The sequence below is a fragment of the Clinocottus analis genome, unplaced genomic scaffold (genome assembly GCF_023055335.1).
Source record: "Clinocottus analis isolate CAN_PGR_092001 unplaced genomic scaffold, fCliAna1.0.p SCAF_342, whole genome shotgun sequence".
Lineage (NCBI taxonomy): Eukaryota > Metazoa > Chordata > Actinopteri > Perciformes > Cottidae > Clinocottus > Clinocottus analis.
The window spans coordinates 1-15857 of NW_027176090.1; the positions used below are offsets into that span (position 1 = coordinate 1).

The 15857-nt window shown below is 38.8% G+C and overlaps 1 protein-coding gene across 1 annotated transcript; it reads right to left on the reverse strand.

The window, feature by feature from the left end:
• Nucleotides 1–225: 225 nt before the first annotated feature.
• On the reverse strand, nt 226–10245 carry LOC137799377 (prominin-1-A-like; the record flags this gene model as incomplete). The annotated part of the gene is made up of 24 exons (XM_068596174.1): nt 10188–10245; nt 9743–9804; nt 9212–9238; nt 8912–9117; nt 7175–7295; nt 7009–7072; nt 6773–6862; nt 6262–6285; nt 5778–5995; nt 5591–5665; nt 5383–5446; nt 5046–5054; nt 4767–4926; nt 4456–4608; nt 3732–3855; nt 3455–3558; nt 3080–3164; nt 2856–3002; nt 2373–2444; nt 1640–1732; nt 1152–1169; nt 919–972; nt 684–764; nt 226–298 (listed from the first exon to the last, which is right to left on the reverse strand). Coding segments are annotated over exons 1-24 (2182 nt in total), but the record flags the coding sequence as incomplete, so codon positions are not given.
• Nucleotides 10246–15857: the final 5612 nt, after the last annotated feature.

Genomic DNA, 15857 nt, shown 5'->3' on the forward strand with positions numbered 1-15857 from the left:
CAGGTCCCTGTTGACTCTAAAAGTGCAGCTTGATTGCTGACAGTTTTGCTTTTCTCCCTCTACAATAAAGGATAAATCCAACACTCAAGGAACACTTTGTGTTTTAATTTGTACTGTACAATTACACTCTTCCCTTTTGCTGACAAAGTCTCCACTGTGAATTATCAACCCGTAAACTTTAGAGGATACATCAACACTACACATTGTATAAAACTGGTGCTATACTCACCGAGTTCTTAACCCATCGTGTATACTGTTTGAAGTATCCGACCAAGCTCTCTGTGTAGCCTTTCGTTTCCTAGACGGCGACAAAAAGGAAAACATGTCAGACAATGTGTGACGGCAGTCTGTTGAGGTTTAGTGTGGATTTTAGGGTAAGATAAAATACTGATAATTTCATACAAGAACACAGCAACTTAAAGTTGCTCTTATAGTGCTGTTTCTGCTCATGTCAAAACTAGGGTTGTAATACAAGAAGTTGCTGCTCTGTGGTTGTTCAAATATCTGGAATAAACCAAAAATAAGGGAGTTGAGGAATTGATGAAAATAAGCTTTTGAATGAATATCATCACATATCTGATTGACCAATCTGGAGCAATAACTGTGGTAAGAAGATGTATCTACGTGTGCAATGTTACATATCGCTCATACAATACAGTTTGTTGTAATTATCTTTTTAATACCTGTTTCACCACATGGGAGGCGTTATGAGTGATGAGGTACTCTGCTGCATCGATGGCACTCAGGATATTTGTGACTTTGACCTAAAAGACACCGACAGAGAAGAAGATTCATTTGCACTTATGAAACAATTAGGCAAGTAAGTGTTAAAGATTAGTTTATGTTCAGTTGACAATATAGAAGTTAATGGGTAATCTGTAAAATAGGTAAACACTAGTGTTTTGTTTGCCTCCTCACCGGCAGGTCGTTGGACAATCTCTGCAGCTGCTTGATACTCTGGGTCAGTGTGCTCTGCGTGAGGAGACAAAAACACAAACTGTGACCAAACAAACCATAACTGCGTCTGTAAATGAACCAATAACAAGAAAACATCGTCACGTCACCGCTGTCACAACGTTAACGACACTGCTATGACAAACACGCAACAAGAACACTGTCATCGATTAGATATTATATTAACAGTGGCTTACCCGCGCTCGGACATATTTCTGTCATCATTTACCAAACACAAAAGAAGAAGAGAGAGAATAAGTAAAGTTGAGGAGAGTGGCTAAGAAAGAAAAATATTGTACTTCCATTTTGTTTGTTCTTAAACTTATGATCTGATTATTTACTTTCTTTAAATGGGATTTTTATGTTATCTATCTTAATACTTTTGTTTGAATATAGTTTGCCAGAAATTAGAAATAAAGTACATTGGCGTTGTCGCATATTATCTGCAAATTTCTATATCAGCTGTTCACAAATGTTGTTTTCTTCAAGATGCTTCACAAGATTGTTCCTACTATAAGGAAGTTGTGTCTCAGAAAGTAGTATACTTAGGAGTATCGTAGTATACATTTACTGCAGTAGAAGGAAGGTATTGTTTGGGCATTGGAGTGGATCTGTGTGTATTCGCTTGAGCATATGTCTGAACTTTATTGAGGTGTTTAATGTGTTTGATGCGAGAGGTGATTACCATTGCTTGCTCCATGGGAACCACCTGGTCCCTGTGAATCTGTCTGATACTGCTGGCGTGTCCCTTCAGTGCGTTCTCCAGAGCACCGCGTGGCTAGAAAAAGAAAATACACATGCACGCACACACACATACACACACACACACAAAGAGCAGATGATGCAGCAGTTTGTTGCAGGTAAATCTCGAGAACAATCAGGTTCATGACTGTCAATGCAATGATTTATATTCCTTCCTTCTTCAGAAATACACGCACACACTAATCCTTGTGTGGTATGTCAATGTCCCGTGTACCTTTAAATGGCACAGTTCCTGTACTATGTACTATGCATGTGCCATAAATGTGTGTGTGTTCAGGGTGAATGGGAAGCTTGTTCAGACCAACTGTGCATGAAGCAGAATTATTTTCCAGAGAAGCTGTCCAACTGTGTGTTTGGGTTTGTTGGTTCAAGAATATTTCAAGATTAAATCAAGATTAAAAAACCAACATACATTAGTAACAGACATTAAAACCATTAAAATTCTCTGGATCTAAATACTTCACAAACACTTTAGCACCATACCTTGAACTTAAATGTAAACTAGATGTGACAGATCACTGCAGCTGACAAATGCAGTACTGTAGGTGTAACTTGCATTATAATCCTAAACAATGTCTGTGCACACTTCTTCCTCATTTTGGCATTTGAATCATGCTGTTGCTGTCATTTGTTGGTAAGATAATGATGAGACTCACCATTTGGTCGGCCTGAGCCTCCAGGTCAGTAGAGAAGGAGAGGAGATCCACGAGAGCTACTCCCTTGTTGGCCTAAAACAAAAAATAAAGGACCATACAGTTTTAAATTTCCTCCTTCAGATGCACAATCTAAAAATGAATTATTGACCCTAAATTAATACTTTTTTAAAACCATGTATATTAACAAAATTGTAGCTGAAAACATTTTGTGTTAGTATCCTTCTTTTCATTATACAAAAGATGTACTTGTACTACGACTACTTTAGTTTATTTAAATAACCGTGAAACAAAAAAAGCGACAGATTAGATGAGAGGAAATCAGATGAAAGGAGAATGCCACTAAAGTGGGCATTGCATTTTCTTTGCCTGACCTTCAATAAAACCAAGTCTGAACTCATAAATACATGCTTTATGTTGTGGAGACCTGATTTTTGTCCCTGTATGGTAGGAAAGGTACTGTAGACTAACAGACACACAGATTACCTCAGCCAGGTAGGCTTCATAGTCAATATTTCCAACTCCGGAGTTGGCGAAGTTGATGAGGTTGTCTCTGCCGGCCTGCTCAAGCAGCGAGATGTCCTTCAGGTCGACCTGCACACTCTCCAACACTTTGGCCAGATCCCTGTTGTACTGTTTTAACCAAACTGGTAAATTACCATTCACACAGACTTTTATCAGCATTTCCTACACAGTGAACAGACTCTTACCACAGTTCTGTTGAGGAAGGAGTTGATGTTGAACATGGTCTCCAGTTGCAGAGAATGGTACAGACCGTTGTTCTCATAGCAGTCCCTACAAGGACAGGTCACACATTGAAACTCCTGCTGTTTGTGCATTTGTACAGCTCATTATTTATATTTTTATTGTGGGAATTTGTTGGTGATAAAAAACTGATTATACAAAAATCTGAGTCAAAATTAGATTAGATTTAAATTTTGCTTAAAAGCATAAGATGCAGCGAATTCATTTTATTTATCTTTTTTAATCTTTCTATTCCCTTTCAATCACAAGACACACTGTAAACTACAGTCAACAATGAGCTGTATTTACATTATGCATACTATTAGCTGTTGGCACGTTACCTGTACATGCTTCCCAAAGTCAAGTCAATATTCGGATTCTGAAACAGCATCCCAGGAAGGAAGTTCTTCTTGGCGGGATGAACCAGGAATGGTGTGTCTATTATCTACACACACAAACACACAGACATGTGTGCATATTTATCAGTACAGAGCCAGCAAGTTGTTACTAAACACAATCCCGCTCTGGTAAACTGTTCTCTAAGACACCACAGTGAAAAGGCAGAGGGGACGGTGAAAATAAGACGATTCAGCAAAGAAGAGAGTTTGTTTTTAACACCTTGAATAGCTGTCGGTTAGCGAGCGGTTCGCACATCATCTTCTCCACGTTGCCACCAACAATAAACAAGGCGGTCACAATGGCCATCAGCACCCAGACGAAGATAAAAGAGAAGCCCACCCCACTGAAAGAGACAAAGATGGAGCATGTGAAACATAATCACACAGAAATATCAGTGAGTATCTGTTCAGAATAACTACTTAGTGGCAGAATGCATCATTTATCAAAGACAAAGCTGCAAAAATGGTAAAATAGGGGCGAAAAGGGTGTTCAAAACCTTTGTCACATTTAATCCATGCAGACCTTTCTATCAATATACTATATATATATATATATATATATATATATATATATATATATATATATATATATATATATATATATATAAATACATACATGTATATATATACTGCATCTTCAGGTGATATTCATTAATGTATGAAATAATTAATGTATGAAATAATATATATTGGTCTAGCGTCTGTAGAGAGAAAACAAATGTTCTACAGTGCAAACTATTACTTTAATGTTCAGCTAATTTGAAGTGAAAAAAAGTTGATGTTCTTGAAGATTTTCATTGAAATAAATGTTGGTTAAGTCACCATCGATCGCCACACGAGGTAACAGAATGGTTATTAAGCCAACGGCCCACTAAAGAAAGCCTTTGCATTTGCAGTATTGCTCTCTTCAGTTTGACCGCTGCACAGTTTTCTTAGTAACATACGCCATGAGCAGGTTTCCGCCGGTGTTTGATAGGCAGCCCCTTGTTGTTGGTGTAGCTTGCTTATCGTAGCCACAGGTGCCACACAGCAGTCCCAGGATGTTAAAGGCCAGGACCAGGACGACCATGCAGAGCACTGCCACACATCCAATCCACCTACAACACATACAGATACACGCAATTACCACAAAGACCAACCGTCAAGTTCAAGGTGGCCAATTTCTTCCCCAGATGGGAAGTATGTCCCCATAACGTTACAGGTTGCTATTCCTACAACTTGATTCATATGTGTGCACAGACACACATGCACAAACCTGTAGAAATCTATTTGGTCCACCTGTGGGTAAAAGGACTCTATGTTTTTCTGTCCTTGGTTGAGGAAAATGGTGAAATTGACCAGAGAAGATTCCACAGGGAACATCTTGGAGAAGCTGTTGATCTCCATGCCAATCTTATCCAGCATGCCTTTTACTCCTAGACAGTCATACAAACAAGAAGACAAAAAATATCAATTAGAAGGCCTGTCAGTACAAAGGTGATAACACTGAGAAAAGGGTCTTTCCGAAAGTGGAAAGGGACAAAGAAGAACTTACGAGGTAGCGCTGTGGTTTCATCATTCACAAGTTCGCAGGTGAAAAAATATGGAAAATGGAAAGAAAAATACTACAGTCAGAGTAACTCTCATTGCCTTAGTAAAGAAGGAAAAACACTATATTTGTTAGGCAAACTAAATATATAGTACAGTATGGAATACACACACACACACACACACATATATATATATATATATATATATATATATATATATATATATATATATATATATACATATATATATATATATATATATATATATATATATATATATATATATATATATATATATATATACATACTCACACACACTCACACTCACACACACTTCTGTACCTGAGACAATGTTTTTAGTTTGTTCTTTAACCAGATTTGGTGTATCGTTAAAGGATGAGTAACCCTGGAGGTGGAAAGGCAGAGAGAAAGAATTATTAAGAAAAATATATCAATTTCTAGGGTGTATTTTCTAATAATATGATAGGTAAAAAAAGAAAGTGACAACAATGAACAGGAGGACGATGCTGAGCTGGAGACAGAGGCGAACCTTTTGCACAATGTTGCTGAGGTCCGTTTTCAGGACGGTGTTGACATTTTCCGAGGCACGAGCGACATCTGGCAGCTGACGGACACAAAGAGAAGATTAGTAAATATGGCAACAACGAAAGAAATCCATTTATTTACAGATTTTAATTTTAATTTCATATGTCAGATCATTTTCTGTTCCTCAGTACCGTGGAGAAGTCTGCATTGATTCCCAGCTGCTCCAGCGTGGAGCGAATGGCGTTACAGGTGTGAGACACAGCGCCATTAGTGCAGGCAGGGTCTGATAAGGTGTTGGACAGAGAGGAACGCTCCCCCGACAGACTGGCCTGAAGCCTCGTCGTCCCCTCCTGGAGAACCTCCAAGGAAGTGCTGACGTTCTCGAGGGCCTCCTTGGTCTCCCTCATGGCTAAAGGAGAGAGAGAAAAAAGTTCAATTTGAATAAAAGTTTGCCCTTTTTTTTGACAAAAACTCCACTTTTATTAAAATAATCCACAACAATGTGTTATTTGATGAGCCTCATACAATTTCTGCTGATATACATTCACAATCCATGCAACCACAACAAAACTATCAAAATTATAACGATAACCAAAACACCACAATACCACAAAAAACACAAAAGGAGACGTTTTACACAACAGTGGTTCAGATCAGCAGATCAGCGCCGGTTACCTTTGATGGCGTTCTCAACTTTTGCTTTCGATAAAAGGAAATGTATAGAAATCAAAGAGGAAAAATGAAAAATAAAACATGGTGAGGATGTGCTCTTAAAAGACGCAATGCGATTCTGTTGTAATAAAACCACATGAGAGGAAACTGCACATAAAAATTAATTGTGTGGCGACGATGTTGCAATGATCTCGCAATTTAATTTGCAGTTGCGGTAAATAAGGAACGTTTACAATTTCAGTTTATAGTAACATTCAACATGATAAAAGTGCATTATTTAGTTTGACCACATTTTATCAAAAACAAATCAAGAACAGAATTTAACATTAAAACAAAAATAGTTGTTGGTTGAAGAGATTTGTAGTTGATTTTCAAAGTCAATATCACCAATTAAATGTGTTGACAGAAGAAGGAGATGTGGTTTCAGATAGCAGCAGCAGCAGCAGCAGCAGCAGCAGCACTTCCTGTGTGATACTACAATGAAGGAAAAGCTCATACAGAGTGTGTGTGTTACCTCCTGCCATACGCAGCGCAGTGTCCAGTGAGGGAACCACCTCTTTCTCCAGCTGACTGTGGATCCTCCCACCCAACAAAGGTCCAATGTCTGTCAGGAAGCACAGGAAGATCAGACGGCTTCACAATAACCCCACAGTTATACATTGCCACAGTAGGTAAACACGAGGACACACAGGCAAGCAACGCGAGGAACATTAAACAAATAAAGTATGTAAACTACTGAATTCAACCTACTGTCGAGGTCTGATAGGACTTTGTTCTTTGCTGTGGTGTACTGAGCTGTGAGGTAATCAATTTGCTGCAACAGAAGAACCACATTAAACATTTAGATACACAAAATAATGTGTGCGTGTGTCTTTTCAATGGGAATGTGTGTGTGTGTGAGAGAGGAAGGGCATACCGCAGGTGTGTTGTTGGCAAACGTCTTCAGGTCTCTCATGTTGGTGTTGATAAGCCTCCGAGTGCTCTTAATCTGCATGGTGACATTGTGGTTCGCGGCGTAGGCGATGAGTACTCCCAGACTGAAACACAAACACATCCAGGATCAGGAGAGTAAAGACAGGGAGCCGTATTGACCAGCAGAGGGCAGCATGGCTACATTAAGGTGAACTTCAGCTGCATGGGCTTCAAATGTCCCTTTTGGAGAATTCACAGCGATGTGACCGACCTGCAAAAACACATTTCTCTATTTTCATTACATCTCAATCTAAAATGTGGATTTGAAAAGAAGCAAGTCTGTCTCTCTCTTCATGTCTCTCTCTGCTTATCCTTTTAGAACCGACTGTCTCTCACATGAATGAAGTGTAATCAGGTAGAGGAGTCATTCTAAACAGCTCACACGTTTGATCACAGGTATTAATCCAACAACCCGTTTTTCCGACTGTCTTTGTCCTGGCTGATGTCAGTTGAGTAAGATGAAACGATTTAGGAAAGATCTACATCATTTACCGCTAAGAGTGTACATCATATTTTAGCTCATTTGGAAAATCTACATTTCCTGCAAGCTTAAAATGATTATGTGAGGCATCGTCCACTCGTTTCTCTACAATCCATCTCCTTTATGATTAGTAAAGATTTAACAAGGGAAATGGATTCAAATGGATGTCGACTTATCTTATGTTTATTAACGCAATTCTGTACATGCGTTGTAATATACTCTAGCAAACTTACTGGTATTTAGAAAGCATGATGGATAATGTTGCGATAAACAACAAAGACAGATGAAGTCTGCCGAGGTGCGGAGCTCATGACATGCAAACTTTTACTGAGTTTTTGTGAATTATTGCTGTGATGTTTTGGTTGAGCGTTATTCCTGACCTTGGAAATAATTATTTTTCTTTGAAAGGTATTTAATTAACCTGCCGAATAGCTGATCAATTTTACTCCGCTAAGCCTTGAACAGGGATTTGAGTGAACGTCAACCGAAGGAGAAACAGAAAGAATCTTCTGTGTGAGAGATTAAACAAGAAACATGATAACAAACCCGGATCAGACAATATGGCCACAAACTGCTTAATGTACTCATATATGTGAGTGTGTGTGTGTGTGTGTGTGTGCGTGAGCATGCATGTTTATGACGTGAAAGCACTCATTCAGACAGAGAGGCCTCTCTCACAGTCAGCCAAGTCATATCAGTGACACCTAACTCTCCGGCTCAGTTTGGATTGAATTTCTGCAGACGTGCATCTGTCTCCTACAGGGCAGGTTAATGACATTCAGTCCCAGTCAGAATGTGAGCGGTTTATGTTAAAGGAAAACGTCACAGATTTTACACATCAAAGTTCTGTTTACAAGTCTTATGGAATACTACTGCATATGTGGAATAACAAGTTGTTTAAAGCTCGAAAAGGAGGTCTGCAAAATCTGATTAACTGCCTCGAGTGATGTCACTTGGGTCTGGGTTGTCATCTCTTCTCAAAGCTACATTACAGAAAGTAGAGCACCCGTTTGAGAACCCACACATAAATACACAGAGGCATGCAAAAACTGTGCAACCAAAAGTCGTATATACTTCTTGAGTTTTTGCATTATTTGTGTTGTGCTATAAAATAATTTCACAAGGAACTTATTACTACTTTTGATCTGGTATCATTGAGTGATAAACAAGATAATATGATAAAGGCTGAAAAGGACTCACACAATGAAGATGGAGGTGGCGATGAGCGAGGCTGTGAAGAAACCTCTCTGGCAGTCGATGTTCTTTCTCTGTCTCTGGTGCATCTCCCCTCCGCAGTTCTCACAGCATCGACACACACAGAAACACAGGCCTATGATGGGGGTGAGGACCATAAAGGTGATGCCGATGGTTCCACATATGAGGAATCCGGCCTCGTAGTGGATCCACTGCAGGAGTAGAAGATGTATAGTCACACTTCCCACTCGTTTAATCATTTGTATGAGATCGTACAATGGGAACTTAATGTTACGAGGAGTTTACCTGCAGTAACAGGACCACATTTTCTGGCTGTGGCCCCAGAGCACATGCAGACATGCAAACAAACAAACACACACACACACATGAAGCAAGAGGGAAAGAAAGAATGACAAACAAAGTCAGTGTGACAGTCAAGAGTTTAAGAGGCCGCAAAAATCTAATTTCTAAAGAGGGAATTAAAGTTAACATCATCAGTGAACAGGAGAAAAAAGATGAAAATGTCTGCCAAACAACTCAAAACAAATCAGGGGAATCCCAAAAGGCTTTTTAACGTCATCTAATTGTGATGCTTACAGTTAAGTGTCCAACATATTTGAGAGACTTAATGTATTATTTACTTTTCTTTAATATATCTCTAAGGCCATAACATGTAATTTAAATGTGCATGTGCGAGGTGCCTTTTTTTTTTTTTAAATTTACAAGTAGAAAATATTTCACAACCCAATAAACCAACAATTACATGTATCAATCAAAAATCCAAACACTGCTGAATATCATCAAGTTAATCTCAATTATCATCTAAATCAAACGTACCTTTCTCCATTCTTCTATTTTGATTCCTCCCATGTTTTGTTGAATGACTCTAACAATCAGATCTGAAAAACAAATAGAACAGTAGGTTGACGCTTAAGTCTTTCAATTTGCAAAATTGTAATTATAATCACTTACACAACAATGTTTTACGGGCAGAATACGACTCAACTGCCAATATCACACACAATCAAATACACTTCTTGTATAACGTTTGTATAACTACACTGGAGCGAAAAATCCATTTAGCTGTTTATGAGCTGACAACAGAGATTATGAGGATTCATGTTTTAATTTCCGAGGAAAGTATTGCGAATGTATTTTCCTCGTATATCTAACAGCTGTGTGTTTTTGTGGAAGCTGTTTGAACTGTGTAGTTTGCCAATGAGGACTGCAGTTCTGTCCAGCTGTCTGTGTGTTTATATGGGTCAGGCTACACTAAGCCTACCTGGATGGTGCACGCTGTTATTTAGCAAAGGAACACTGATTCCTTCTCTCTCACACATGCCCACGCACACGCTACGACAAAAACCCCTGTATGCATGCACACAAACCTATTCACTCTACATGTATATTTGACAATTTGTGCAGCAAAATAAAAAAATATAATAAATAAAAAAATAATATATATAAAAATTTTTTTTTATCACATACCAGTGAATGTGTGTAGATCAACACAACTACATTTACTCAAGTGTACTGTACAGTACAATTTTAGGAGATGCAATTTATGCTACTTCATACTTCTACTTCATTACATTTTAGTGGAAAATACTGCACTTTTCACTCCATTACATTTTTTTTTACGGCAAATAAATTCAACAACAATCAACTAACAAATGATGATGTACTATTGCAGATTACGTGAGGTACCTTGCAGCATATGAAGTACTTAAAATAGGCCCTTTTCACAGCAGCCATTTTGACACGTAATTGCAGGGTAAACACAGGTGAGGTTGAACAAGTTAATTAGGGGCCTGTTCCATTTCGGTGGCCATGGGCCATGGTACTGTGCATGCTGGCTCACTGTAACGGCTGTAACCCTGAATAGAATGGGACCTTTATCAGTTTAATTAATTACACCTGTGTGTGTTTACCCTGCAATTACATGTGAAAATGGCTTCAGTGAAATGGGCCTATTAGTTAAGTGTGGCTTCAGCCGCATGGGGTCATAGACCCCATGCTGGAAGCACACTTCATGTTCTCCTGCGGGCTTATTATTATTATTATTCTTCTTATAGTCAAACCACTACTCCTCCCAGAGCGTTGCCAGCACATGCGCAAAAATTACATCGAAACGTGCGGTTTGCGCGGGAATCGTGAGGTATGACTTTTCTAAGAGATTCGCCCGTACGTTTTCCCGAAAAATGCAAAAAACATAAAAAAAATTTCACGAAACGTTCGTAGAGGGTGGCGCGCCAATTAACAGAGTGAGAAGAAGCGACAGAAACTGTTAAAAAAATAAAACGTATTTTGTCTTTACTCCCACAATGTTCACTCTTCATACACCATTGTTGGATAGAAACGTTGGAAATCTTGTCTTCTGTCATAAACTGCGGTCGATAGGAATCCAACGGACTCAGACGTCTTGAAATCGGACTGAATGTGAGAGAAAGTCCACCTCGCTCTGCCATCCGCCGCCATGTTAAATCTCCCTCCAAAGCCACGTCTCCCCTGAAGCTCGTACCTGATTTGTAAATCGCCCGTACAGACACATGTTTTATCGTACAGACTCGCCAGTCACAGTATCTGTTCATCAGGTCTTCCTAACGCTCAATATGCGATATCGAAGCAATAGTGGCTTTTAAAGTACCATTTTTTTAAAATAGTTTGAAAGGAGTTCCACAGTATTTAGGTCTATTAAGCTCAGCGTAAGGAAGTCCCTTTGAAGTCATCACCATGGCAACCTTTGATCTAACGACCCACAGGTGTTCTCGTTAGGGCAGTTTAACAGACACGCAGACACTTACACACGCACACACAACACAGATGACTTCTGTCTCTCTGTCTGTTTGTCTCACACACACAGACACACAGACACACACACAAACAAACAAACACATACACAAACAAACAAACACACACACACACAAACAGACACACAAACACACACACACAAACAGACACATACACACACACACAGACACACACAAAGACGTTTACGTGTGTTTTATATTGTGTAGTTGTCAACACTGATCATTAATAAGGTCATATGATATTTCATATACGTTTGTGTGTGTTCAGGACGTTCAGTAGTTTATTTCCTTAAGTCCACAGTCCAGTCTGCCTCTAATCAGTCTGCTGGCGCTCACTTGGTCACCATGACGACGGCAGCACACAGGTGCTTCATATCAGCCAATCAGTTTAACACACAAACCAACTCAAGTGCTTTGGAGGAGAGACGGGCGTCAGAAACAAAAGCTATATATTGCGACGTCTTACGGCAGTAGTAGCCACACTTTCAAAATTTCTTGCGAAATTTTCTAGTTAGTAATATCAATGCAGCAATAACAATATTCCAATACATTTAAACAATATTTAATATTCTGAAATGAGCTAGATGATAAGCACTTTTACTCATGACAAATTTAAAATCCAAAGCTTTGACTTTAAGTCCTTAAGTGAACTCTAAACACTTCTTCCGACTACAGTATATGAACAATGCACACTACTGGCTTTAAAGGTGCTCAGATTGTAAAGCCAATGTCTTCCAGTGTGTCTTATCAGTTTGTCAGATCTCCCTGCCACTTATTGAGCCGATATCGACAAGTGAGAGAAAAAAAAGTCTCACACTACTTTTGTCTTTAGAGGATGTAATAGTGTGATACAGCCAGTCCTCTCAGGTTGGTACAGTAGGTGCCACTGCAAATGACATCAAGCAGATGGAGGCCAGCTTAGCATGTTAATGCTGACACAGCTGCCACACACACACACACGCGCGCACACGCACAGATACGTATCTATTCTGCCTTCTGCTTGTACACCTGCTGACCGTCAGGTGAGGTGAGGAAGCACATGTAACCAAATTGTGTTAGTTGTTCTTCCATTTAAATGTTCCAGTGAATGAGATGAATTAAACATGCTGTTCTGTTTATCCTCTCACTCATGTCATCCTCTCTCTCCTCGCAATTTAACTTAGGGTAACTAATGATTATTTTTATCACAGATTAATCTGACAATCGATTTGAATATTTTTGTCATTATAATGTCAGAAAATAGTGAAAGTGAAACATTTATATTATAATTTGTCAGAGTCCTTGGTGATGCCATTAAATTAATTGGGGACTAAACCTTTTTTTTAAAAAAGAATTTCTGAGATGGTTCAGCACTTGAAACAAATACTGAAACAAACCAATCAAAATAGTTGCTTTTCAATTAATCAATTAATGAACTTATCCTTTCAACCCTCTCTGCATACTGACAAACAATCTCTTTGGAGTGTTTCATGTTATTTTATTTTTTCTTTTGTTGAATGGTTGGAAGCAAAGCAACTGCCTCTAAACCACGTGAGGTTTTAAGTCTGTGCTTTGAAAGTAAAATTGTCTCCAAATAAGCCTGATGAGTAAAAGGAGCTGAGATTTTGGATATCTTCTGTGACCATATGGATAATCCTCTCAACACTATCTTCCTCTATGGCTGTCTTGTTTTTCTGAGAACTGTTTATAAAACTCAGACTGTTGGGCGAGAAGACGTCTCACTACTTTAACTCTGCAGATGAAGCATATGAGCACATCTGAGTCATGTTGATGCCACCTGTGCTCAGGTACTTAGTTAGCATTAGCCCTCAGGGGCAGTTAAGCTTAGACAGCTTAGTTCAGTGACCCAATATAAGAAGTAGCTGCTGCAAATGAAAGGAAGAGAGGGTTAAATAACAGTCAGAGTGAGACCTGAAGGAACGAACCCACTACTGATCACCCTCTTCAAGACCAGGAACTGATTTCGTACCAACACATGCATATGTTGGTTTTTCATTTACATGTTTTCGGCATCTGTTGTGAAGCTTCAACTTTGATAAACCAACGTTTTAGTATCGTCGTTGTTATCTAAGATTTTGTCTCTTCATTTTTTTTTTCATAATTTAAAAAACGTATTGTTGTTTTACCCAAGTTAAACGAGGTGAAGCAAACCGCTTCACACACAGGTTCATGCAGGCCACTGTAAGGCTAAATATGTCAACAGTGAAGCATCAAACGCTGCTGCTGGTTAGTTACCTTCTTACTGCAATGTGTAAGCTCCCACAATCCCCTTCCCTGACCTGCTAAGAGATTACTGGAAGGTGTGGATGAAGCCTTATACAACCTGACAACATCCAATATATCTATCGATACTATTTGCATGTACGCATTCGCTTCCCAATAAAGTTAAATGTGGATTTTTTTAAAAGTGTATTTGCTCCTGCAGCACAGACAACTTACTTGCTCACAATCTTACTTTTGATAAGATACTTTTGTATAGCCACATTGTCACACTTCTTCCAGATTTTCCTTTCATCCAGACAAAAGAGAAATCATGGGTTCAGTGGGAGTGATGTCGAGGGTTCACATTCACATGTTAGTCAGTCTCTGCCCATGTGATGGAGCTGTCTGTACTGACTTTTAACACTTTGAATCTCCATTCGGGGAAAAGTAAGATTGATCGCAGTTCCACTACTGGAGTAGTGTAATTTTTCACTCAATGATTGGAAAATGGAAAATGCTATTTATTATTATTATTGTTATTTTGCTACTATGCCTGCAAACTCCAGCATTATCTAGCAGTGTCTACTTGCAACCCCTCGTACCAGGTTGCACATGTTCATGAGCTGTTTCACCAGATAGTGATTTTCACATCTGAGATTGTTAAAACAAAAAATTGAAATGCCTGCTGAAACTCATACAATTGGTTCAAACTATTATATTTAAAGATTTTGTTAGGGGATTCATAGAGGGAGAACTATCCAAAAACCTAAAAATAATTTTTTTGTGAATTATTGTGAACCCTTGGGACGGGTCTGGATCCCCAGGTGAGGAACCACTAATTAGAAGATACACAGACACTGCATTGATGAAATGTTTTTCAAACAAGTTTAACATCGTGGTGACAAACTGGGAGTGTAGATCTAAAATGTATAAGAGCGAAGACCACAACTTTGCAAAAAAAAATGTTTCAGAGGACGTTATAAAACATATGATGCCTAGGTCATGTCAGGTTTGTCGAAGCCGTTATCTAGTCCTGTTTGTTGCTTTAAATACTACTAACAGCATTACACAAGGCTATAAGTACAGTATGTGTTAATGGAACCAGGAGCTATAGAAAGTTACACAGCCATGTGTGAGCTGTAGCAAAACAACTATAAGAGGATTATGTGATCTTTTTTATCTGTTTGCACTATAGACACTTCATTAGGGGCTTCCCACAAGACATCATTTCTCAAGTTAAGCTAAAGAAAGACGAGAGACTAAAGCGATTACTTTCATTATCGACTGAGTTGTACATCATTTCCTTTATTAATTAAATAGTGGGAAACCAAATATATCAGTTTACCATCAAGTCTAACAATATCTGAAAATATTTGCGAGACAGAAAGCAGCGATTTAAAAAAGATGATTTCTGTGAATGTTCTGTCCAGTCTCCCATCAATAACAACATGTTGAAAGCATAAAATAGCTATATGAAGTGTATAAAAGATGAACGGTAGCTGCAATGCAAGATGCAGATGATCAACACATGATACACTCGACTTTTTAGAGGCAGCCATTCCTCCCTTTTCTCACAGATATTCGTAAGAGACGACTCATTCAGGTTAGTGATCTGGTTTAAGACATTTGCTTCCTGATCAGTCCTCGTAATTAAGGCAAACAGACAAATACCATGACTATGACCCAGTTTCAGTATGTGTGTGTGCGCATGCCCATACGTGTTTGCACATTTGTGTGTGTATGTGTGTGACAATGCCATCTGTAGCCATGTTGGCAATGCAGTGTTAGCATTAGCCCTGTGGATGCTAATCCTCTAATCTACCCTGTGTGTATCGGAGGGATAAGAAGACACGACCTCCTCACACAGCGAAAGAGTCCAAAATTCTTCTTCGTCACAAAAACAATCATCACACAGATTTATGAAGAGGGATGAGCGAGTC